A 26,171-nucleotide genomic window follows, 5' to 3' on the forward strand; every position below is an offset into this window, starting at 1 on the left:
AGTGAGACCACAGCACAGGTCACTCGCCCCTCGCCACCCATGCCTCAGACATCCCTGAGCATGTCTCCACGCCTGTCGCTGGGATGCAGTTGGGATGTGGAAGGGCCCCATCCAGGGCACACCCATGGGGGCCTGACTGCAGCCTAAGTGTGCCCTCCCACCGCCTCCCAGGTCCCTTGCTGGAGAGCAAAGTGACCTATGCTCTCATTTATTCTCCAGCCAGCTTTGGAAAGTCTAGGCGGTCAGCCGAAAACTTCGGAATTGGATTAATGGAGCTGTGCACTTTCCCGTCAGCGTCAGCAGAGCTCCTGGGTTCCTGTTCACACAGGGCTAAACGTATCTTTCAGAAAATAGACTGTTTTGGAGGCCTAATCATAGGCATTAGAGCCATTAATTAGTGATAAGATTCAATTTCCCAGTGTCCTTGCCTGAGTGTGTGTGTGTGTGTGTGTGTGTGTGTGTGTGTGTGTGTGTGTGTGTTAATGTAGAGATTGTGCCGTGAGCATTTTCCACAGATGCAGCTACGAAGCACCTGCTGTCCCAGCCCAGCAGCGACACGTCATAATGTTCCCCAGCCCAGCCAGACCCCAAATGACCCCATTACAGAGAAGGATCATCCACTGCCAAGGTCTGCCCGCAGGTTGGGGGTGGAGAGGCGAGGGCAGGGAGGGCGGCCAGTGAGCCCTCCTTAATCCTATTACCAATTCCAAATGTTCCAGCCAGGCCTGTTGACAAAATGGATGTGCCAGTCCCCAAGTGGACATCTCTGTCCGCTCTAGATGGCTGCCATTTTGTCCTCTCTCAGTAACCAGCTTCTCGCAGGACCTAAACGTGTTTCCAGGGCCAGGGCGGCTTCTCCCCTCGTCCCTGCCCTGAAGACTCAGGAACAGGTAGTTAGGAACATGCGCACAGTTGGAAGATGGAAGTCTGGGTACCCAGACGCCAGAGGCTGCCACGCAACCCCGCACCTGCCGGAGGGGCATCATACTCACCCAGCCTCCTCCTGTCTCTGGCCCCCCACGTTGGGTACAAGCCTCCTGACCACACAGATGCACTGCCGGGTTACGGGAGCCAGTGGCCTTGCTGTGCTGGGCCTGTGGGAGCCCTGGAGAAGGCATGCCTCTTTCCCATTATAAAGTGTGGTTCTGCTGGGTTGTGATGTTCTCAGCTTGGAGATGAGAGGCCAGGAAGTCTGAACCCCGAGGGCCAGCTGTAGGTGTGCAGTCAGGGCAGTGTGCAGATCCAGGGCTATGTCTCTACTGGCTCGCCCGTGGCCACGCCACACTCCAAAGGCATTCTGGAGCTTCATGCAGACCCAGGACCTGCCCCCCCCCCCCGCCATGTGTGCTCAGTGCAGATGTGGGCCCACCGGGCGTGGCTGCTTGTCTGGGTACCTGCGGGAATGGGGGAGATGCAGCCGTCGTGCAAACCCTTAGGAGAAGGGCGCACATTCCCAATGAGCGAGCGCCCCGGGCTGGCACTTCTGGTGCATTCTGTATAATTGTGTCATGGTTAGATTAACACGCATGCTGATTTTAGCTATACTTTGTCTTTATTCTTGGTACTTTGTTTACATCTTTTTTTCTTTTTCGGCAGTGCCGGGGATGGAACCCAGGGGCATTCTACCTCTGAGCTACACCCCATCCCTATTTTTTATTCTTTATTTTGAAACAGAGTCTCACTGAGTTGCAAAGGGCCTCACTAAGGAGCTGAGGCTGTCCACGAACTGCCATCCTCCTGTCTCAGCCTCCCGAGTGCTGAGAAGAGTCTCAGGTAGTTGCAAAGGGCCTCACCAAGTAGCCGAGGCTGTCTGTGAACTGTGCTCCTCCTGTATTAGCCTCCCAAATGCTGGGACTTTCTTTACATCTTAATGCATAGAATGCTCCTCAGATTTGAAAAAGTCAAGTGCTTAGTTTTTTTTTGTTTGTTATTTGTTTGTTTGCTTTTTAAAAGCCAGGTGCTCTCTGTGTAGACTGCATACACCCCTGCTTGGTGTGACCCTTACAGGGTTGTCAGAGTGCTGCTAGCCTGGCCCCGCGACTAGTGTGGGACGCCAGGAAGCCTGTCCTACCCTGCCCCCGGAAGGCAGGTGGCCGCGGGGGCCTCCGGGAACTTGAAGGTCTTGGTAGGTTGACTTTAGAGAGACGTGTGGACTGTGTGCTGGGCTTCCTCCCTCCCGCTGCTCTGGACCTGCCTGAGCTCCCCTGTCTCTTCTTGCTTCTCTAGCTGTTGTTCTTTGCCTGAATCCTGAGCAGGTGGTAGGCGGAGCCCAGCCCAGCACAGGCCCAGGGCACAGGGAGGGAAGCCGGAGTCCCTGGTGCACATGCCCCGGAGGTGTCTGCTCCAGCTGCGGCTACGAGCGCCGCCACTGGTGATGCCTGGCTTTGCAGCCCAGCTGGGCAGGGCGCCAGCCGCACTCCCCAGAGAGTCTGTCACCCTCTCTGAGCCACGGTCTGCCCCAGCGATCCGTCCAGGGTGGCTGTAGTAGCCTGTGGGAGAGCAAAGCATGTGGCCGGGTCAACATCTGGCACAGCGTGGCAGACACCACTCCTTGACGTGGCGGTGCTCTTGTGAGGTAGCTATGGAACCCTGGCACCAGGACCCAGGGCATCGTCCATGCGACTACTGTGGCCTCAGGGCCATGGGCTGCCTGCTGGCTGGCCGAGCCAGGGGTGCAGGCTCCAGGACAATCCTACACGGGCCCTCCATTCCTGAGGCTCCCACCCCAGCAGCCGTCTTTCCCTGCCTGATCGTTAACAGTTTTGACAGGCCAGGCTATATTTAGAAACCCGTTCCCACTCCTTTTCCCTGTGGGAAAAGGAAAGCAAGTTAGATTTTAGAATTAACCCACTGCCCTCCCCTCCTCCAGCCCGACTCATTCATTCTCTCTCTCTCTCTCTCTCTCTCTCTCTCTCTCTCTCTCTCTCTTTCTCCCTCTCTCTCTCTCACACACACACACCACACACACACACACACACACACACACTCTCTCTCTCTCTCTCTCTCTCTCTCTCTCTAGAGGGAGCCTCTGCAGCAGGGTGGCTGGAGGGGCGCACGAGGCCCTCGGCTGTGTGATGGACAGAGGTCCTGTAACACAGGGCCAGGAAGCAAGCTCGGGCAGGAGAGTGGCTTGCTAGGTCCCAGCCTGTTTGGAATCAAGGCCCCTGGCTCCTGCTCCAGCCCTAAGGTCACCCTGAGTGACAGGCTGGCAGCAGACATACAGCAGTGAACCCTCCTCACACTCCCCAGCAGCCATTCCGTGAGAGCTCTTCCACACCCAACCAGTTTGGTCCTCGTGGTAACCTCAGGAAAAAGACTGAATCAAGCTTTTCACCCCTCGTTATCGGGAACAAGTCTTGAGCGTGGCCTGAGGAAATCAGTTTGATCAAGGTCACTGCCCTTGGAATCAGCCTCCCCTGGGGTCTGAGGAACACCCAGGGGGCCCTGGGCAGAAGTTGGCCACAGGTACCTTGGCCAGTGGCCCCAGACACAGTTCAGGGAGCCTTAAAAACAAGAGGTAACTCAAAAAAGGAAAACATAAAGTCAAATAGTCACCCCCTTTTAACAATTAACTTGACAGATTAAAAAAAATTGTCTCAGAGTCTTCAGCTCTATCAGTGTGTGTGTAAGGGTCCTCTTAAGTTCCCCTTCCAGGAGAGGGAGGACAGATGGGCAGAGCTGGGTTCTGGCTCCCTGGCCCTGCCCCTGCAGTGAGGCCTCAGGAAGGACTCCCGCTCTGACCCCATCTTTTAGGTGGCCTGGCTCCTGACTTCCAGGGCCGGGGGAGACTGCAGACAAGCTCGAGCCTGTAGCAGAGTCTGCCTCGCCCCCTCTGTCCAGGCTGCAACACACGCAAAGCGGTCAGTGCCTCTGAACAAGAGCGGCCCTTCTGAAATGCAAATTAGGAGTGGCTGGACATCCCCCTGGGCCTTGACCTAGCACATGGCCGTCACCCATCTGCCAGGTTGCTGCTTGTCATAGCCAGGGCCCAGCATTCCCAGGCGTGGTGGAAACGAAGGCAGGCAGTGGGGTGCTGCGCCGATGGGTGTCTTTATTTTTCAACAGCTTTGTGATGGTCTAATTGACATGCAATAACTAAATGCTGTTGCAGCGTTTCACAACCGTGTGCATGGTGAGACCCTCACCATCGTCGGGGTGCTGAGCTCTCCCTCTCCCCAGGTTTCCTCCTGCCCATTTGAAACATCTTCCACCCTCCACCCTTTCCCAAACAGTCACCGATCTGTTTTTCCTCACTATAGGTTAGTGTGCACTTTTTCCAAACGAGACCATTCTCTTCCACACCTGGTGTTCTATAAATGAACTCATGTGCTATATACTCCCAGCCCCGGTTTCTTCCACGTGGCGTAGTTATTTTGAGATTCGTTCATGTTTTTGTGTATATCCGTAGTTGTTCTGTTTTCATTGCCGAGCAGTATCTCATGTGCACAGAGCAGAACATTCTTTGTCTGTTCTCTTGATAACGCCTTGGTTTGCTCCTGGTTTGCAGCTATGACAAGGAAAACAGCTATGACTATTTGTGTCAACATCTTTGTGTGGCCACGTGCTCTCCATTTATTTGGAGTACCTGTAGGAACGGAATCGCTGGGTCACGTGGTACTTGTATGTGTATCTTTTACAAAATGGCAGAACTCTCCCACCGCTTCCCATTCCCACTCCAGTGAGCATTCCGGTTCCTCCACGCCCTCGCCAGCACTTGACAGGGTTGTCCTACTCTTGCCGGTGGCCGTCTCAGTAGCAAGAAGTGGCCTCTCACCCTTGCTTTGATGTGCGGTTCTCTGCTGACTAATGGAGTTTAGCGTTCTCTCCTGTTTGCCGGCCACATTCTTCTCTCTAGTGCAGAGCCTATAATCATTTGTCCGTTATTTTACTATCTTTTCTTATTAACTTTTGAGAACGCTCTGTCTACTGTGTATAAAAGTCCTCTGTCAAATTTGTGACTTGCAAATATACCCTTGGTGGCTGTCCTTGTCTTTTCATGCTCTTTGCAGTGTCCTCTGAGAGAAGTGTTTAATTTTTAAATCTAGTCTACCAAGCTCTTCTGTTAAAGAGTGCAGTTTTGGCATCCTAGCTAAGAAAGCCCAACCTGAAGTCACAGTCTGTCTCCTGTCCTTCTGTCCTTCTAGTTCTCCTGCCCGAGGCTTTCCATCTGGGTCTCGGGCTCACTTGAGTTAGTGTTTGTGCACGATACGAAGCAGGGATTGACGTTCATTTTCTTATGTTGCACATTCAATAGTTTCGGCACCCATTTGTTGAAAAGAATCTTTTCTTGACTGGCTTGCCTTGTACATTTGTCAAAAGTCATTTCTGGGTCTATTTCTAGACTATTTATTCTGTTTTATCAATCTGTTTGTCTCCAAGCTCATACCACATGGTCGTAATTATTGTAGCCATATGAAAACTCCTAAATCCAGGTAATATTTTGACTTTTCTAGGTCTTTTTATTTTTATAGGAATCTCCTAAACAATTTGTAACTTACAATTAGTTTTTAAAAAAGCCTACTGGGATTGTGATTTGAATTAGGTTGAAAATATAGCTCAGTTTGGATGGGATTCACATCTTACTATGGAGTTTTCCATAGTGAAGTATGTCTCTCCACTAAGTCACCTCCCGTTTCTCTGGGCCGTGTTTTGTGTGCAGAAGCAGTCTTGCGTGCTTTCTGTCAGATTGCCCGCTAAGTATTTCATTTCTTTATGTTATTGAAAGGGATATTATATTTTAATTTTCAGTTGCCTGTTGGCCAGCACACAGGAATACAGAAGACTTTTGTAGGTTGTTTGCGTGCCCTGAGCCCACTTGTCAGTAGTTGTAGCTGCTTCTATAGGTTGCATGGGATTTTCTACAAAGTCCGTGAGCGTGTCATTTCAGGATGAAGACAGTTTACTTCCTTTCCAGTCTGATGAGTTTTATTCGTCCCTTCCCTAGCACTTCCTAGCCCTTCAGTGCTGTGCTGAATAGAAATGCTGAGGTCAAGACATTTTGCCAGTTTCTGATCTCAGAGGATGCACATAGTCTTTCGCCATTGACTCTGATGTTTGCAGCTTTTCAGAGATGCCCTTTATCCAGCTGAGGCCATGCTCTTTCTCTCCTGACTTGCTGGGTTTTTATTAGGAATAAGTATTAGACTGCATCAAATTATTTTTCTGCCTGAGTTGAGATGATTGTATGGTTCTTTTATTAGTTTGCTAATCTGGTGAATCATAGCAATTGATTTTCAAATTCTAAACCAACCTTGCATTCCTGATATCAGCATAATTTGGTCATAAAATATTGTTATGTAGATTAAATTTTCTTTAAAAAGTTAAAATTTTTTATCTGTATTTGTAAAAATATTTGTAGTTTTCTTAAACAGTCTAATTTTTGGCACCAGGATAATATTGAACTCATCGGGTAATTGGGAAATATGCCTTCTTTGGGTTTCTGCAAGTGGTTGTGAAAATTACAAGTGTATTTCTTTTTTAAATGTTTAGTAGAATTTATCAGGGAACTAATCTTGGCCTGGTATTTCTTCATGAGAAAGACATTGATTACATATTTGGCTGTGTGTGTGTGTGTGTGTGTGTGTGTGTGTGTGTCTGTCTGTCTGTCTGGTACTAGGGATTAAACTCAGGGACCTTCTATCTCTGAGCTACACACCCAGCCCGTTTTATTTTTTATTTTGAAACAGGATCTCATTAAGTTGTTGGGTCTTGCTGAATTTATTCTGAGGCTAGCCTTGTGTCTATGATGCTCCTGCCTCAGCCTCCCAAGTACTGGGATTGGATTACACATGTCCACCACCACACCTGGTTCATGTTTGTTTCCTTTAATAACATATGCTAAGGGATATCCTGGTTATGTGTTACTTCTCTTGTGAGCTTGGGGGGGGGGTGTGCCTTTGAAGGAATTTATCGATTTTTATCTAAGTGTCAAGTCTAACAGAATAATATTTTTCATGATATCCCTTTATTTCTCTTTTGATATTTACAGTGTGTAGTGATGGCCACGTTCGTTCCTGATCTTTGTAATATATGGCTCCTCTCCTTTTTTCTTCTTGGTTTGGCTGGAGGCTTATTAATTCTATTGAGTTTCTAGAATGAAGGACCTGCTTTTGGTTTCATTGATTTTTGTTTTTTATTTCATCGATTTTCACTTTGCTACTCATAATTCCCTTCCCCCCTTACTTGAGATTTAATTTATTCTGTTCCTAGTTTCTTAAAGCAGAAGAAGAAATCATAAATTTGAGGTCTTTTTGTTCTAATAGGTGTTTGGTACCATGGGTTTTCCTGTTTGCATTGGCTTCGTGAAGTCTTGCAGATGGTGATAGGCTTTTATTCTTCCTCCATTCAAAATAATTTCCAACTTTCAATTCCATTTCTTCTTTGAGCTACTTGTCACTCGGAAGTCTGTTCCTCAGTTTCTAAGGGCTTGAAGATTCTCTATATATTTGCCTGGTATTGATTACTGGTTTGTTTTATATGTCAGAGAACATACCTGGTGTGGTATAAATCCTTTTACAGTTGAGAATGTGGTCTATATTGATGACTATTCTATGTGTATTTGAAAATAATGTGTATTTTACTGTTGTTGGGTCGAATATTGTATAAATATTCATTGGGCCATGTTGTTTGATAGTGTCATTCAAGTCTTTTGTGCTATGGCTGATTTTCTATTTACTTGTATCAGTCAACAAGAGAGGGCATTGAAATATTGAACTATCACTGTGGATTTGTCTGTTCTATTCAGATCTTTTGGATTTAACTGTATGGATTTTGAGGCTTGGCTCTCAGATACATCATTTAGGCGTCTTATGTCTTTTTGATGAATTGATCCTTGTATTGTATGGAAATGACGGTCATAACTTTATAATATCCACTGCTCCATTGTTAATGTAGTCATTCCAGTTTTCCTTATATTAATGAAATATGACATGCCCTTTTCTATACTTTTCATTGCAACCTATTTGTTTCTTTGTATTTTAAGCCCATTTTTGTAAGACTTGGCTTTTTTTTCAATCCTGACAATGTCTATATTTTACTAGGTCCATTTACATCCAGTCTGCTTAGATTTAAGGTGTTTACTAATATGCTTAGGTTGAAGACTATCTCCTTCTATTGGTTTTCAGTCATCCAAGCTGTTCTTTGTTCTAATTTCCTGCCTTCTTTGGGATTCATGGAGTATTTTTATGATGCCATTATTTTAATAGACTTTGTTCTTGAGATTGCAGCAAAATTGTGCAGAAAGTATAGCGTTCCTGTATGCCTCTTTCCTGCTCGGGCTCCCACCTTTCAGCAGCACATTTGTTAGAGTCTGCAAGCCTGCCCCCAAACAGCAGCACCACCCCAGGCCCACAGTTTGCATGCGGGTCCTCTCGATGTACATCCTGTGTGTTAGGACAAATGTGTCCTGGCATGTACCTCCCACTGGAGGAGCTCGTGGGATAGTTCGGCACCCTAGAAGCCCTGTGGGCTCTGTCTGTTCATCCCCGCTTTCTCCCAACCCCAGTGGTTTTACCAGTTCTAGGGTGTCATAGTTGGGATGGCCTTTTAGAGTGGTTCCTTACACCTGGTCACACGCATTGCAGCTTGGTGCTGAGTGCTGTGTGGCTGTGCAAATGACCTGCAGTTTGTCCATTCACCCACTGAAGGCCATCCTTGTCGCTTCAAAGTTTCAGCTATAGCTGGGCATGGTGGGCACGCTTGTAATCCCCGCGCTTGGGAGGTGGAGACAGGAGGATCGTGCAGGTTCGAAGCCAGCCTCTCTGGCTTAAGAGACCCTGTTTCCAAATAAAAATATAAAATAGGTCTGGGAGAGTAGCCCGGAGGTAGAAGGGCTTCCGGGAACCCCAGCACCACCAAAAAAAAAAAAAAAAGTTTCAGGTTTCAGCCGTTGCAACTAAATCTGTTCTAGGCATCCATGTGAAGGTTTTGTGGACCTCCCTCAGCTTCTCACGTTTGCCTTGCTGGCAGCAGAGATGAGTATCCTTGAGATCTTGAGACTAGTAAATTACTTAGAAACCATTACATCCATTTTAGGGTTTGATTTTAAAATTCTTTAGGCTGTTGGGAGGCTGAGACAGGAGGATCGCATGTTTGTGGCTAGCCTCAGAAACTTAGTGAGGCCTTCCACAACTTAGTGAGACCCTGTTTCAAATAAAAAGTACAAAAAAAATTAAAAAAAAAATAGACCTGGGAGTGTAGCTCAGAGGTAGAATGCCCTTGGGCTCCATACCCCCAGAAAGAACACAACATAAAATTCTTTAGGCGTTTAGGACTAATCTCCCCACTCTGAATGTAAGACCCACGTGTGCTTCGCAGAGCCCCGTGAGTCCTGCTGCTGGGCTGTGTGGCAGTGGGGACCGGCACCGTCCCAGCCCCGCTCGACAGTGCGCGTGCTCCCCTGCACCGCTCAGGTGATTCTCCCCGCGGTCTCGGATGTCCCCAAGTCCTCCTGAAAACCCAAGGGAGCCTGTCAGCGATGTCTAGGTTCTCGGCCCGTCCTCCAGCTCTCGTCTAGCTTTTCCTCACACACACTCAAGCCTCCTCGTCCCCCCGCGGGCTGGCCTACCACCCTCTCGGCCATTTCTGTCTTGTCCCTCTCTCGTAGCCTAACGGCCTGTGTGTTGGAAGCCATCGTTCCTGGATCCTGTCTTGGCATTGTGTGTTAGTGGGTGTGTTGTGTGTTCCGCCCTGTCACCCAGCTGGAAGCAGAACCTCCTTCAGGCCAGAAGCTTTGGTGTGACTTTGTTTCACAAACACACACAGTAGAAAAGAAGTCTCCCGACCAGCGCGCTCAACCCATAGGAAGGCCTCGTCGTCATCACCCAGGTGCAGCCCACTCGGAAAGCCCTCACCTCAACTCCTGGAGGCTGTGGGTAACCTGATGCCAAGAGCAGGCTCCCTTTGGGGTTCACTTGGAACCAGATCAAAGGGGTTTCAACCATTTCAACCGCTGTTTAAGATAAACTTGAGAAGAATAAATGACTTCTCAGCCGATCCGCAGACATTCAGTAAGCACCCGACGTGTCCCGAACCCTGCTCATGCCTCCGCCAAGGAAGCGCATGGCCTAATCAAGGTCAATGGAGGACAACCAGAGAATTACCTGCCAAATGCTGAGCTGAAAGTCCATAGAAAAGGAGACTGGGTTGACTTTTGACCATGGAGTAGAAGAAAACTTGCCCAGAGACGGTAGCAGTTGCCCTAACTCTTGAGGTGGTCAGAGGAAGAGTCTGGGGCAGTGATAGATTCTAGTGATCAGATCCGAATGTGAGTGGCTGGTGGGGCTGGGTACTAATGTTTGGGCCGAGGATGACGACGAGGTTGAAGAGAGGAGCCATGAAGGGCCGCACTGCGCAGGCGATTGGTGTGCAGGAGTGGACGGGCTTAAGGCACAGCCCCAGCTCCATTGATCTGTGGTATAGGGAAAAATGGTTCTATCATCTTTATTTATTTATTTATTTTGGTAGTACTGGGGTTCCTGGAAGCCCTTCTACCTCCGGGCTACACTCCCAGACCTATTTTTACATTTTTATTTGGAAACAGGGTATCCTAAGCCAGCACGCGCGGCTGGCTTCGAACCTGCGTGATCCTGTCTCTGCCTCCCAAGTGCGGGATTACAAGCGTGCGCCACCACGCCTGGCTTTATATCATCTTTAAATATGCTTTCAGAGGCACAATGGATTTGCGCTCTTATTGCCTCAAAACCACTTTGACTTTCCCCAAGAACTTTATTTATAGTGGTTTCCCCAGTAAGACGCATGATTGCTCTTATCAACGTGGAACCTATTCAGTTCCAAGGCCCTGGAGGCCAACACATATGAGCCTTGCTGTGTGAGCGCACACACATGTGCACACAGATGGCGGGGGCTGCAGGATACGGGCTGTGGGGCAGATGCCATGTGGAGGTCGGATTCCAGGTATAGCTGCAAGAGAAGCTGTTGGGCAGCGGTGGCGGGCAGCCACGCTCCCCACTGGGCAGCGTATCTTGTAATAAACGAGTCGCTATGTGTCCCCACCTGTAGACAGCCACGGTGCTGACCTGCTGGTGACTGGTGAGTGCCTTCAGCTCTGACCGCGTTCTTCCCAGTTCAGCTCCCTCCCTCCTTGGGTCGCAGAGGGCAGACCCGTCCATACTGTACCGGGATGAATTTGGGCTTCACCCTATGGGGCAGTGGTGACAAGGAAAGTGTCATTAAGGGGGATGCAGGGGTACTGCTCCAGCCCCTGAGACTTGCTACTGGTCCCGTGCTCACATCATGGCGATGCTGGGCCTATCCATGCTGGGGATTCCACACTGGCCCTCAGATCCGCTCTGGAAGCCCTGGGCTTGCATCAGGCCCAGACTGGCAAACACCCCTCCCTCCATGATTCGGCCTGAACTTCCTAGTACCCCAGAGTGGCTGTTGAGTGTTAGCCCCAAGCAGTGGCTTCATGTTCAGCCCAAGGCCCTCATCTCAGAGTTTCTGGGAAAAGCAAATTTATCAGCTTATCAAAAGGGGACCTGTTTACAGGAATGGAAGAAACAAAGCAAATGAATCATCGCTGTCCAGTTCTTGGTCCCCGGAGAGAAATATCTAGCCTCATTTGGTTTTATGAGATCAGAAGCCAGGGAGCTTGGCCAGGCCCCGGGAGTCGGCCCCTCAGAGCTGGCAGGAAGGGTCTGTGGTCCCCGCCATCTCCAACCTGTGCAGGTGCGGCTCTGAGGGCCACCGGGGAGGGACTGCATGGAGGATTCACGCCATCCTGGGAGTTCAACCCCGGGTGGCCCCACACGCCTCACTGCCTGCAGCCTCAGTGTGCCCACTGGGCCCTCGGCCGCACCCGGTAGGAGAACTTCAACCTGCTGTTACCAAGCCCTGCCACGAGGGTCATTCCACGTCCCCTCTGGACACAGGTGGGCCAAGAAACTGCCTGTGTGTCCTCTGCTGTCCATGGGCCTCCCAAGATGTTTGCTGCGCACAGGTACGGAGGCCGGCTCAGGAGAGGTAGCGTCGGCTCCCGGCTCTCCCTCATTCCGCGTGGAGAGCTTCCACTCCCTTCATGGGCGTTCGTGTCCTGTCAGGACTGAAACATGGAAAAGTAGCAACTGGGACATCTCTGAGCTGCTGGTGAGATGCCCGCACCCTGGGGTGGCCGTCAGGGAGGTCCAGCTCCTCCCAGGCTCTGTCTCTGGCCCCGAGGAGGTCTAGGAGACAGCATGTTTCGCAGGCCTGAAGGTCTTCTGAAAGTGAAGGAACTTGATTGAAGGTCCTCATGCCTGCCAAAGAGGCCGTGTGTGGGAAGGAGAGCTGCCCGTGTGCACACACATGCACACACATGTGTACACGTATACCTGTACAGACTGAGGCTGGCCACCCCCACCGGGCCTCTGTTCTCACATGTCCCCCAGACTCCTTCTAGAGCCTTCTCTTCATCTCCCCTCACTTGGTGTCCTTCCCCCACAGCAGCTGGAGTGGCCTCAGGCCCTTTAATAGGGAGGCCACGGTTACTGTCCAGCTCACCGGACAGTACTGTCCAGTGCACCAAGTCTCTCGCAGCTGCCGAGCCTCGCCAGGGCAGCACCATGCCCTCCTCGCCTCCTCGCTCCCTCCGCAGGCTCCCGCTACCCGCCGCAGGATACGGTGTTTGAATGTCTTCTGCCTCCCCCCAAAGCATGAGCTGGCCGAGTTCTCTGTGACTTCACATGGTCATCTCTCTCTCTCTCTCCCTCTCTGTCTTGTGTTCCAATTTCTTCCTCTTTCAAGGACACAGGTCATGTGGGATCAGGGCCCACCGCAGGGCTTGGTTTACTTTAATCACCTCCTCAAGGCCCTACTTCCAAGTACAGCCCTTTTCTGAGATATTACGGTTTAGGACTTCAACCTATGGATTTGTGGGGACATAAGCTGGCCCATAACACCAGATGGGACTAATGATAGTATATATTTAATATAAACAGTACAGAGATTAGAATAAAAGGAGCTATGGGCCTTCTGTCCAGATAATCTCTGTTGGTCAAATAAAAAAGTAATTAATGCTCACTACAGGAAAAAAAAATAAACAGGTGAACACAGAAAACAAATCGAATTGTATTAGAAATTCCCACCAGAGGTGGCAGCTATTACTGTAGGAATGTGGCTATCTAGCTTACTTTCTATGTGCGTACTTTATGAAACTGAAGCACAATTAAATTTTAAGGGTGTAATTATGCTTCCACTTAATGTATGTTGCACATGTATGCCTAGGGCATGGCTCTTCATGGCTGCATAGTATTCCTTTTGATTAAGGTTCCCTCGTTTCTTCAGCCTATCCTCCTGTGCCTTGCTGGAAACTATAGTTCCCAGCTTCTCCGAGTCATAAGATAAATCTTCCCATATTAATAATGTTCTAGAAGTGAAGTTGCTGAGTCAAAGGGTATATATATTTCTCAAGGCTATTTGCTACTTATTATGAGATTGCCCTCCATAAATCTCACAGCTTTTAGCGTCTAGTCAGCTGTGTATGAAAACATCCATTTCTCTTGACCCTTGCCAGCAATAGCTCTTATTTTCCTTAAAAATCGGTGCCAGTCTACTAGGCCAAAGAAGGATGGCACCGGAGCCTTTCAGTTTGCATTCTTTGATTACTGGCAAGGCCTGGCTTTTTGCCACTATTTATTAGCTGCTCACGTTTCTCTTTGGTGAAGAAGTCACTCGTTGTGTTTATTTTATTTTATTTATTTGTTTCGTATGGTCCTGGGAATTGAACCCAGGGGCAGTCTACCTCCAAGCTACACCCCCAGCCCTATGTTTTATTCTTTATTTTGAAACAGGGTCTCACTGAGATGCAGAGGGCCTCGCTAAGTAGCTGAGGCTGGCTGCAAACCGCGATCCTCCTGTCTCAGCCTCCCGAATGCCGGGATTACAAGCGAGCGTCACCACGCCCGGCTCTGTCGTTTTATTATTTCCTTTGTCCCTAGGTAGGATCTGGGCCCAGACACAGACACCATTTACTGCAGCAAACGCCTTCTCCACCTGGACCCTCTAACCCCAGCTAGGAGACCGTCGCTCCCTCCACTGTCAGAGATAGGGACAGGCCACTTCCTAAGGCGGAGGGGCTTGGGGCTTGGAGCCAGCTGGGCATGACCACAGCCCAGCATGGTGGAGCAGGGGGACCTACCTGGCCGCCCCCTGCTTTCGTAGGAGGGGGCCTGAGCCTGCATGGGTGCAGTGTAAGGGTGCGCCTCCCCGAGGCTGGCAGAGCTGGTGATGGAGCCTGGAGTGGCAAGAGCATCTCCTTCTTTCTGTCTTGGCTCCCAGTGTCTGGACCAAAGGATATGTCAGGTTCCCTGAGGCCTTGTGGGAAAAAGACAGAATAGGAGAACATTCCACTGCGGAGTCACTTTGCGTGTTGGCTCTGGAGTCTCTGAGGAGGACTCTGTGTGGTGGCTGCTTCTGGGTGTCGCCTTGCCTGGATCAGAAACACCCAGAGTGCCTCCTGGTTGGGCCGCCCTCAGCCCCCTGGAACTCCCCACGGGTCGCCACCCCGATTCCCTCACCCGTCGTCCTCCTACTCCACTCCATCCTGCTCGTGGTAGTGGGAGGAGCCCGCAAATCACACCAGCTCCCCTCTCCTTCCCTCCAAACCTCGGGACCTCCATCTCACGCAGATGGGGAGTCCAGCCCTGCTCTAGAAGCCCCCGCTCAAGGCACCAGCTGGTCTCTGTCTTAGCCTCCTGGCTCAGTGGCTGCCTCCAGGGCGCCCTCTCAGGAAGCCCCGCTCAGCTGGAGCAGCAGCCACGCCCACACCTGGCCCACACCTGGCGTGAGTACAGGTCCCACCTGCAGACGCCCAGACCACAGGGCCGGGAACCAGAGAAATGAGAGGCCAGAGGCTCTGCAGGTGAGAGGGTGAGAGCCGGGGACCGTCCCCTGCCTTGGGCGTTCATTCGCCTGCTCCTTGGGCTCTCAATCCAGGATGCCACAGCTCCATAGGCAACCCTGTCCCCAGCCTCCGTGGGCCTGGCCTGGCCTTCCCCACGAGCTGCCTTGGGAGCCAAGGGAACCGCAACTCTCTCACACAGACGCACAGTGCACTATGCATGAACACACCATCGGCACGGGCACACATATGCACACACCTATGTGCACACATGCTTGGCGTTCATGGGAAGACCAGGGGTCAGACCTGCAGTAGTGTGACCGGCAGCTTGCCCTTACACGAGCCAGGCTGCGGGTCAGCCCCCTCGGCCCCACAGGGGTGGCTGCACGGATAGCTGGGTGATCATGGCTTGGGATTTGTCTCAGGGACAGCGCTGGTGTCGGCTGGTACCATGCTGGGGGCCCCTCCGCAGGCCAGGCGTGGGGAGCTGTCTCCTGCTTCTACACCTAGCGAGACGGATGAGGGAGGGCGGGAGCTGGTGACTGGCCTCCTGGGAACCCTTGAAAAGCAGCTGCAGCCAGAACCTGTGTCCCTCCCCAGGGAGCCCAGGCCCAGCGTCCGCTCCGCCTGCGGCTCCCAGAGGGGGCTGCCTTTCAGAAGGGTTCTGTGGCTTCTGTTTAGAACAGCGGTTCATCTGTCTCAGTCTTGTCTGAAAAGTAGCCGGGATCTCTCATGCCTCCCTGCCCTGTCGGGGAGACGGGCAGCCCTAGATCAGGAAGCAGAGTCCCCCTGCGCCGCACGTGTGAGCCCTGGATTCCCCGGGGGCTGCCCAGGCTTCTGGGTGCTGGTGTCCCAGCATTGCTGGTGTGGCGGCGTGGTCCCCCCCTGCCGTGCCAGCCTGGCCAAGTGCTTCCTCCCGACCCCACCGCCCTCATGGCGCTGTTCTGCTCTGAGGACCGAGGGAGGGTTTCCAGGTAAGCCAGGCCCCACGTCTTTGCTTCGAACGCCATCTCTGCTGCTTGCTGTGCAGCCTGGGCAAGTTATTAGCCCTCTGAGCCTCAGTTTCCTCAGGCAGACAGTAGGGCTGTAGCAGCTTCTTGTCCTGAGGGTTGCAGCACGGCCCGGGTGGGGCCAGGCCCACGCATGATCTGGGTTTGCAGCAGAGCACTGATTCTTTCAGAATCAGAACAGAAAGGGACAGAGACACGTGTCCATGGACACAGCATCTCGGATTCAGTTTCCAGGAGTCCAAGGTTGCCCTGTCCTTCGAGGTCCCTGTGTGGTTCCAGAGGGGCCTGAGTAGGGGCTTCTGAGTGGAGCAGGAGCAGCACTGACCTTGGTGTCAGAGCCCGGCTGGGCTCATCAACCTTGGCTTGAGCCATCCCAAAGCTCGCCTGGCTGCTTGTGACATAACCCAGCTCTTCTACCTCCAGGGCTCTTGCCCTGCCACAGCCCGAAGGCAGGAGATATACATACTTCCCCCCAAACAAGGCTTCCTTGCCCCCGCCTTCCACACCGGGTCCTCTTGTCCTGGCCCTCGGCTCTTCCTCCAGAAAGCCTGACGCGTGGTAGGTGCTCAGTGAGCACTCTGAACAATGAACAGAGGAATCCATGAAGCTGGGTAGAGGCTTGGATAATAGGATGGATGGATGGATGGATGGATGGATGGATGGATGGATGGGCAGAGGGACAAATAGATGGATGGACAGACGGAGGGTGGGTAGATGGGTGGACCAATGGATGGATAGATGGATGGATGGATGAATGGACAGATGAATGGATGGGTGAATGGATGGATGGTGATGGCTGGGGGGATGGATGGATAGATGGAGGTGGGGGTAAGTAGAAGGATGGATGGGTGGATGGATGAATGGATGGGGTGGGGGTTGGGTGGATGGATGGATGGATGGATGGATGGGGTTGGGGTGGATGGATGGATGGATGGATGGGTAGATGGATGGGTAGATGGATAGGTGGGTAGATGAATGGATGGGGGTGGATGGGTGGGTGGACAGACGGACGGACGGACGGACGGACGGATGGATGGATGGATAGATGGATGGATGGGGTGGGGGTTGGGTAGATGGATGGATGGATGGAGGTGGGGGTAGGTGGATGGATGGATAGGTGGGTGGATGGATGGATGGATGGATGGATGGGGTGGGTAGGTGGGTGGACAGATGGATGGATGGATGGATAGTGAGTTCAATGTTGGATAAGAAAACAGGGTGGATGTCTAGGAAGGTAGCACAGGCAGATGGGTGGATGATGTATAGATAGACGGACAACCTGTCGTCTGCTGTTGCTGGAGTTTGTGAAGGCAGAGGAATAGTATCCACACCTGTGTTCTGGGGTTGGGTCGAAGAAGCCCAGATGGCCAGGTACGTAGAAGGAGCTGCACAGACCGCCCTGTCTGGAAGGCCACAGAGCCAAGGTCGACAACTGCAGTCGGCCAAGCAGGGGAGCCTGGCATGGTGGCCAGTGAGTCCAAGCTGGCACTGGAAGCAGATGCACAGTGTGCAGAGACAGAACTGAGCAAAGTCCCAGCCATGCCCCCATGCCCACAGCGGGGATGCTTAGGGCTGACCTGTTTCCTAGGAAGGTCAGGCGTGTCTAAGGGCCAAGGTTAAGGCCAGCCCCAGTGGTGTGGGCTTGGCTCCTGGATGTCCCTGGCTTTCAACCCTTGCAAAGATGAATCTGTGTAGTTCTGGCCACTGGTCACTTCACAGCTGAGAAATCCACTGTGATTTCTAGACTAGCACCTGACAGAATTGGGCCAGAGGTTCAGATGCGCGGCCGGGTGGGCTAACGGCCTTAACTGTCTGCCTGCAGCCTTCCCACTGGGCTGGGCTGTGCTCATCTTAAATGCATATTGATTGGCTGGAGCAGGAGCAGACCAGCTGTTCCCCAGGATGACCCCACGGCCCACTGGCCTGCCTCCCTGCGCCTGCTGTCTGCAGCCCCAGGAGCAGGCTGGGCCTCAGCCGCCCTCCTGGGGGCAGGTGCAGCCTGCTGGCTCCTGTACTAGACTCATCCTATGCGTTGTCCTCACTTCGGGGCTGATGGCCTGTCTGCTGATGTCACTCGCTGCTGCTGCTGCTGCAGGGAGCAGATGGGCTCGTGGAGCGGGCCGGCGAGTGGAACCCAAGTCGTGGGAGGTGGCCGGGATGGCCGAGCCGAGGAGCCAGAGGCCACAGTGGCCAAGGAAAGGTTCCGGGATGCGAGGGCCCCGGTGGCCCTCACTGTTGTGAGGACAGCGGATGTACCACCGGCCCCGTGTGTGAATAGCCTGCATGCCCTTCATCTAGGGCCTCCTCCAGCTCCCTGCCAGGCTGATGTCACCAGCCCACCTTACAGAGGGGGAGACTGAGGCAAGCGTAGCAACAGCCTGGGAGCCCCCATCCAGGGCCCCTCCCCGTGCCAACTCCAGGGGCAGCCCATTGGTGCCTCCTTTCTCTGGAGCCTTTCCCCCAGAGTCCTGCCCTCATGGGGCTTCCAGGCTCAGTTAGAGAAGCCCCGCTGTCCTCGCGGGAAGCCCACAGCCAGTGTGGGCTCCAGGCTGCCCTTCCTCTTCTGCCTCAAGGCTGCTGGGGCATCTTGGGCTGTGCCTGGCACAGCTGGCTCCAGGGACCTTTTCATGCAGGTGGGGTGCCCTGCAGGGGTGCTCCCTGGCCCCTCGCTCCTCCCCTGAAGGCTGAGAGGACCCAGCCAGGACAGAGTGGCACTGGCCCAGGAATATCTTTTACCTGGCTGTGCTGGAGGTGGTGGAGTCAGAAGGGGACAGGAGGAGTGATGGGCAGGAGCCTGGCCGCGCGGCCTGCCTGTGGGACCTAGTCATCTAGTGTGTACGAGAGGGAGGGTCCTTCCTGGAGGAGGGGCCACTGGAGCTGAGCTTTGAGAAGGCCAACAGGAGCTATCAGGACAGGGAACACAGGGTGTTTGGGACCCAAGGGGCAGTGTCAGGGCAGGGGGGTAACAGTGTGCAGGGGACAGGGCCACCTCTGCAGGGGTGGCTGAGGCAGCGCTCTACATCTAAGGCCTCTCTCTAGAAGCCCTGGCTTCCTGTCCTAGACAGACCCAAGTGTCCAAGACCTGCTTCCTGGCCTGGCCTGACCGGCCAGTCTCAAGCCTGCAGGTCCCAGAGAGGACCCTACATGTGCAGGCCTGGGGAGGAGCCAGCCTATTAGTGGGATAGACCCATGTCAGGGTCAAGGGCCTCTTGAGTGGCCCACACAGAACGGAGGGCCTATGATTAGAGCCTGGTTGGGAGGTCAGGCTGAGGGGAGACGCAGCAGGCTCCCAGGCCGAGGCAACAAGCCGCCCGGGCGAGGCCCAACTGTGAAGCCGCCCACAGGATCCCAGGCTCTGGGACCGCTGGATTCCTCCTGGCCCTCAACCTCCTCCAGGGGTGGGGGCCGGGATCACCCTGTGATCTGACAGGCGGATGAGAAGGTCCCAGGCTGGGGTGATGCCGAGGAGGGCTGGGTGCCCAGCCACTCACGAGGGCAGGTGGAGGAGCCTCCCTGGTGGCAGGAGTCTTTGCTATATTTAGACAGCTTAAGAAAGATGAAAAACGAGAGATTGAGGAAGTAGAGATGGTGCTCAGGGACAGAGGAGCCATTTCAAATTCTCTGCTGTTCTCAGAAAGGTGTCTTTGCATAATGCTCCCAGCCGGCGGGCATCTCCTTCTTTCTTCCCTTCTGGTTTATCGCCAGTTGTCTGAAGTACTTGTCCAAAAGGAGCAGGTTGAAGGGGAAGGACTTAATAGAGTTGCTGTCTCCGCAGCCAGGGATCCCTGTGCATAAGAAAGCGTGTTTCTGTCCCTGGGTGGTTCCAGTGCTTATCCCCACTCCAGCCAAGACTGGGCATGTCAGCTCCTGTGCGGCCCTGAGTCCTCCTCTGACCAGGAAGGACTTGGTTAGATGAACTCTGGAGACTGTATCTATCACAGTTCCATGCTGTAACAAACAGCCCTTGATGTTAGGGTCCTAACAGACCGGCCTCATTTTGTTTATGGCTCGTGGTATTCTTGGTGGAGGCAGCTTTCTGGAACTCAGTCTGGGCCCAGGTTCCATCCATCTTGTGTCTCTGTGCACTGTATGGGGTAAGAATGAGGCTGTGGCCATGGTGAGCTTTGTGAGCTGGGAGAACAGGGTGTGTGTGTGTGTGTGTGTGTGTGTGTGTGTGTGTGTGTGTTGGTGACAAGTCAAGGCAGTGGTAAGGCCACACCAGCCCTGGGCACCCGGATGTCTGTTGGGCTGGGAGCCCTCTGCCCTGGGGAGCTCATCTCCCTCCCTTCACCAGCCCCCACGACCTGGAGAGCCAGAGAGCCTCCCCCAGGAGGACAGCGAGCTACACAGGTCTCCTCTCCAGCTCCAATTCCCTTAATTTTAATTTAATTCCCTTTAATCTTTAATGGAAAGTAGTAAAAGTAAATTATTTACCCAAGAGAGGCAGCGGCTCCCCGGCAGCCACTCTCAACTTGAGGGTAATTACACGTGTGGGTCTTGAGCCCCCTCCCCCGCGATGCTGAGGGCAAGGCATTCTGGTTTATGAACTAATTAGCTACCTCAATAGCTGTTAAGAACGCATGCCATTTTGTGGGTGGAGAGCGCTGTGCGGGCTCCACGCGACGCAGGCTTGACCATGGCATGGGCGGTAGAGAAGGAGAGAGGGCGAGAGAGTGCGTCTACCTGGAGGGTGGCTGGCCAGCTTTTCCCGTTACTGTGACCCAAGTGTCCGACAATAATAGCCTATGAAGGGTTTACTTAGCTTGTAGCTTTGGAGGTCCAGTCCATAGTTGCCCAGCTCCAAGGCAGAAATCATGGCTGCCAGGCACAGGCAAGAGACACCACTCCACGTTATGGCTGCCAGAGCCAGAGAGCAAGAGGAGGGGCCGCCAGGAATATAGATAGTCCCCAAGACCACGCCCCAGCGACCTCCTCCACAGGCACCACGGCTGAACCTTGCTGCTCCGGGGACCACGCTTTCAACATGAGAGCTTTGGGGCAACGTTGCAAACCCAAGCCATGGGACGGGGGGGCTGCGACGCTCTGGGGGAGGCCAGGAGAGGAGCCTGTCTCGCCCTTGATGCCCCGTCTCCACCTCTGAGCCGCCATGGGCTCCACACACTGCAGAGACCCGTCCTAGGGAGGGGCATCAGAGGGAACGAAGGGGCAGGGCCATGCACCTGGTGTGACCCCGGCCTCCTCACTTCAGACCCTCCTTCACACCACTCTCCCTTCCCTCCTGGGGTTACTCGGGCTTCTAACCCTCCTCTAAACCCTCAGCAAACAAGGAAGAGGCAAAGGGAGCGGTCCAGCGTCCTGACCCAGGGGAGCCGCCTTCGGCAGAGTCGGCCAGGACTCAGAGGTGTGGGTGTGCAGAAGAGGCCGTGTGTGTGTGTGTGTGTGTGTGTGTGTGTGTGTGTGTGTGTGCGCGCGCGTGTGTGTGGATCTTAGAGACTGAAAGACAACTACTGGGGACCAGAATGTTCTCTCCCTTGATACACATTTGCTTCTGAGCTTCCCAACATCCAGAGTGAAAAGTTCAGCTCCTTAGTTTTCATCAACAAAGAGAGAGAGCCTGCGAGGTTCACTGGTTGGACACCTAACAACTAGCTAGCTGATACATTTGAGAAAATCTGCCAGGCTTTATTAGATAATTGGAAATCATGCAGGAGCCTCCCCCAGAGGTTCTGCTGACTGGGTGGTGTGGAGTGGAAGGAGACCACTGGCCGGGGCCCCTCGGCTTCTCTCTTCTCCCCCCCCCCCGCCCCCCAGACGAACTCCTCCCACTTCCTCTAGAGGGCTGCACAGCTCACTCATTGATTAATTCCAAAGCCACGCTTTTCCCCAATCACACCAGACTCTAAAACTTAGGACCACCAAGATTCATGTGAGCTTGGAAACTGCGTGCATGTGCGCGTGTACGTGTCCGTGGGGTTGGAATTTTAAGTGTGCGCTAGCGGAGCGGTCTTGGCGGGACCTTGAACCCTGGCTCCTTCCTCTAGCCTGTTGCCCTGGTCTGTGTCTGTCCCTCCTCTCTGACATTGGCTTCTCAACTCCTCCTGCCGTTTCCCACTCCGTCCCTCCTGGTCACCAGAGGCAGCGTGGAGTCAGGGGAGGCGGGAGGACAGGCTGGCTAGGATTTGGAGCTCTGGAGAAGAAACGAACCTTCAAGCACCAACTTTGGGAGCCCCATCCTAAAGGAAGGAGAGTGGATGGTTGGGTGAGCCGGTGGGCAAGAAACCACAGGCCTTCCTCTTTGCCACTGAGGGCGCTTGGCGCGTGCCCTGGAGCAAGCCAGTATTTTAGATGGTCCCTTTGACCATCCCCAGGGGAAGTGAGGGGCGCCCACGGGCATCACTCCTGCTGCCCCCACCCCGCCGCTCCTCCTGCCGTCCCCTCAGAGTGAGAGTGACGTCTGCATGTTGGGCTGCAACCCTGGACGTGGGTGCACACAGCAGCAATGGGCTCAGCACCCCCCTCGATGGCAGAGTGGCCAGGCAGGCTTGTCAAACAGCCACTGCTGAAGACACGGTGGTCCCCTCCCATGGATACAGCTCCTGAGTGCCCGGGGTCCTGCTGCGCCTGCCATAGGGCCCGTAAGATCCACTTACTTCCTGGCGGAACCTCAGACCAGCCCAACCTCCCTCTCCCGGAATGTCACACCCCTGTCTCCTGGACCCATAAGGCAGCTTTGACAAGGGCCGGTGGCTGCTTCCTTTTTCGGGGTGCCTGCCAGAGTAGCCTTATGAGCCCTTGGCCTCTGGCTCCTATTTATAGTCTGTGGCTCTGCAGAGCCCATCAACGTGCCGCAGCATAAACAGGCAGGGACTGCAGAGGGATGTAGGGCCAAACTAAGTCCGTGACTCTAGCTGGTATTAAATGCAGATGAGAGGCTGGGGCCGGGGGCTAGGGAGGAACATGGTCCTCACCTCATTTGGTCCTTTGATAAATAGACTGATGGGCCCTCAGGAGGCTTCATCCAGGCATGCGGTTCTCCTGTGTGAATATCTCCTCAGGACCTTAGAGGGTGGGGCTGGGGCAGGGTGTGGTAGATGGTCCCAAAGTCCTCTGTTTGGAGTGCACCCTGGGTTCCAGCCCCCTCCTGATATGGATGGGGCGTGGAGGTGGAGCTTGAAGGGGCAGGGGGCAACCGGAAGTGGTGGGCCAGGGTTCAAACCAGGCATCCAGCCCCGGAACCTTTCGCTTCATCACTGACTCACCCATTCTTTCTTTCCACGGATGTGAAATAGAATGAAGGTCTGGTGGGTACCTGTTGTTCTGGGCATGAGGGACGCCATGGCAAAGAGGAAAGGCAGGGCCAGCTCCCTGAGCTTCCTGGAGGAGCAGCACAGATAGTTAATGATTAAACAAGTGAATAAACAAGATGGCTTCAGGAATGATGCCGAGGCCCTGAGAAAATAGAGTGTGGCTGATGTGGGCACCAAGCTGCGTGGCCAGGGCAGTTTCTCCAAGGAAAGAGCCATGGATGGGGCTGCAGATACAAAGGGCCTGGAGCAGAGACGTGTGCTAAGGAAGCGGCAGGGGCAGTGTGGAAGGGGCATGCAACCCTAGTGATAGAGGGAAACAGGCTCAGGGCTATGCAGGGCCATGGAGACCAGGACCAGGGGCCAGAATTTGATCAAAAGTCTTTATTCAGAGTATAAAGAGAAGTCATAGGCCTGCAAGACAGTGATATTATCCACCAGCTTTTTTGCCCCAGCCCACTGAACACAGGTGGGAAAAGGGCTGAGTAGTAGTGTGGGAAGTTGCAGAGCGGCTGTTGGCTGGGTAGAGCAGGGTGCACGAAGGTGGAGAGGCGCAGTGTGCTGACCACTGCACATGCCCGCTGGCTGGGCTGGGCTGGCCAGGTGGAGAAGGGTTAGCCTGAGCTCCAGCGGGTGGTGGAGCCACCTGACAGGGAACCCTTGGGAGCAGGAGTGTAAGAAGTGGAGGTTTCCATTAGGGCCAAGTTAAAGGGGAGACGCCCATGAGATGCCTGGGTGGAGATGCCATTGTCTCATCACACGGTTAGTGTTGGTGTTAGTGTTGGTGTTGACTTCATTTGACAGGGGAGGAAACTGAGGCTTAGGAGATGCAGTGACAGGCCTCAGGCCTCACAGCCAGGGAAGGCCATGTTCAGCCCCTCTGCTCATAGCTCCTGGTCTCAGCAGAGTGGAGCAGCTAGTAGAAAGAATGGTCCATCCCAAGCTGCCTGCTGTGTCAAGCACTGCTGGAGGCGCTCACATGTACTGTGGGTAGACTCAGGACCCCCAAGCCAGTTCAAGCCCTGTCAAGACTGCTCAGTTGGGCCTATCATCCAAAGGTGTAGGCTGTAGCAAAAGCAGAGTTTTGAGGACAAATCGTAGCCTTACCACTGTATTTTAGAAAAGTGTCCTTTTCCTCCTGATGCCGTCCCTGTGCCTGCTTTAAGTGAGGAGCTCTGAGTTAGGAACTTCTCAACACGGGGACTTGTACTTGTTTATGTCTGTGTTCCTCATCATGCTGGCTACAGGGGCTAGTAGGGGTGAGGACGCCCGGTAGTAGGCACTGAAATGCTTGCTGCTACTGGCTTATTTCTGCAGCCCCTTTGATTCCAACACAGCTGGGACTCATAGCTGGAGTCTTTGCCATGGAGAAGGGTGATGGCCACAGGTCCAGCCAGCTGCACCTCTAGGGGAGGGAGGGTGTGCCTGGAATGAGTCCTCCCAAGGAGGGTAGAGGACAGCGCTACAGCAGGCCTGAGCCAGCTTAGAGTCCTGCAAACCTTGTATCTGGTCTCTCTGCCAGTCACTAAATCCTTATTTTCTAGGGTTCTTCTTTTTTTTTTTTTTTTTTTTTTTTGGTGGTACTGGGGTTCCTGGAAGCCCTTCTACCTCCGGACTATACTCCCAGACCTATTTTATATTTTTATTTGGGAACAGGGTCTCTTAAGCCAGCGAGGCTGGCTTCGAACCTGCGTGATCCTCCTGTCTCTGCCTTCCAAGCACGGGGATTACAAACGTGAGCCACCATGCCCGACTATTTCCTAGTTGTTTCTTTTTAACCCATCTAGGGGCCTGCCAATTTGCCCCTGCATCCTGGGAGCTCCTGGGTAGCATGAACCCCTAGGTAGCCTCCAGACCTGCTGGTCCCACAGAGGGAGTACTTGGTCCTGAGAGATGTACCTGGGAATTGGGGCAGAGACACCCAAGCCCAATTTAGAGGGGGAAGCCCCTCTTAAATCCCAGCCTCACCTTAGTATGTCTCAGAGAGGTCCTGGCTTGCCCCTGGCCATCCTGGCAGCCTAGGTCCTCTGAGTAGTGAGGGTGAGTGTGTCACACTTCTCAGAGGCTCTGAGTCCTCAGCGCTGGCCTCCAGCCACCTCGAGTGCTCTGGTCAGGTCGTGCTCTCACTAGTACTCCACCTCCTCCCCTGACCCTAGTTCTGGGCACCGCGGGCATCGAGAGGTGTGTGCGGCAGGGGCCCAATCACGTGCTAGCAGCCCTGCTGGCAGCTCTCTGAAGCCCTCCATATCTTCAACAGTATAGTTTCTAAGTGTCTTACCTGGACAGAAAGGAACCTGGGGAGCTCTGGGGCCCTTGCTCTGGGGCAATGGCAGGAATACCCGGGAGGCCCTCTTAGACTCCCAGGTGAGCAGGGCTCTGTGTGCCAGGGTGGTAGAGACCCCCTGTGCTGTGGCTCTGACCCCTATGCCTGCCTCTGCTGGATCCTGCTTTGGGGTAAGGGGACCAGTCACATACATAAGTCGCCTGGCATGGGGGAGGAGCGGCAGCCTTGGTGGATGGAGGAGGGAAGGAATGAGCGAGAGCCGGGCCCACCTCTGACCTTCTCGTGTCCTTGCAGACCTGCTGGTGGATGGGCAGCCCTGTGACTGCGGCACGGCGGCCGCCTGCCAGGTGGGCGACCCCGTGCGCCTGGAGGTGCGCTTGACTAACCGGAGCCCGCGCAGCGTGGGGCCCTTCGCTCTCACCGTCGTCCCCTTCCAGGACCACCAGAACGGCGTGCACAACTATGACCTGCACCACACCATCTCCTTTGTGGGCTCCAGCACCTTCTATCTCGACGCGGTGCGTGGCAGGGTGCAGGGTGGTCCAGGCCCTCATGGTCATCATTCCCTGGGCGGTCTGCAGGACTCAGCACAGACAGGAGCTGCATGTGTGTGCGTGCGTGTGCGTGTCTGTGTGTCTGTGTATCTGTGTCTGTCTGTGTCTGTCTGCAGGGCTCAGCACAGGCAGGAGCTATGTGTGTGTGTCTGTGTGTCTGTGTGTGTCTGTGTCTGTCTGTCTGCAGGGCTCAGCACAGACAGGAGCTGTGTATGTGTGTGC

General features: G+C 53.6%; 1 protein-coding gene across 5 annotated transcripts in view; it reads left to right on the forward strand.

The window, feature by feature from the left end:
* Positions 1 to 26,171, forward strand: part of TRAPPC9 (trafficking protein particle complex subunit 9) — a gene marked incomplete at both ends in the record, with an annotated part of 503,715 nt that overhangs the window by 476,400 nt on the left and 1,144 nt on the right. For all 5 annotated transcript variants that reach the window (XM_080695229.1, XM_080695231.1, XM_080695232.1 and 2 more), the window contains one exon: positions 25,690 to 25,913. In XM_080695229.1, the coding sequence (XP_080551355.1) occupies positions 25,690 to 25,913 (224 nt within the window). The remainder of the gene's footprint in view (positions 1 to 25,689; positions 25,914 to 26,171) is intronic.

Source organism: Muscardinus avellanarius, assembly GCF_963383645.1.
Source record: "Muscardinus avellanarius genome assembly, chromosome: 4".
NCBI classification, from domain to species: Eukaryota; Metazoa; Chordata; class Mammalia; order Rodentia; family Gliridae; genus Muscardinus; species Muscardinus avellanarius.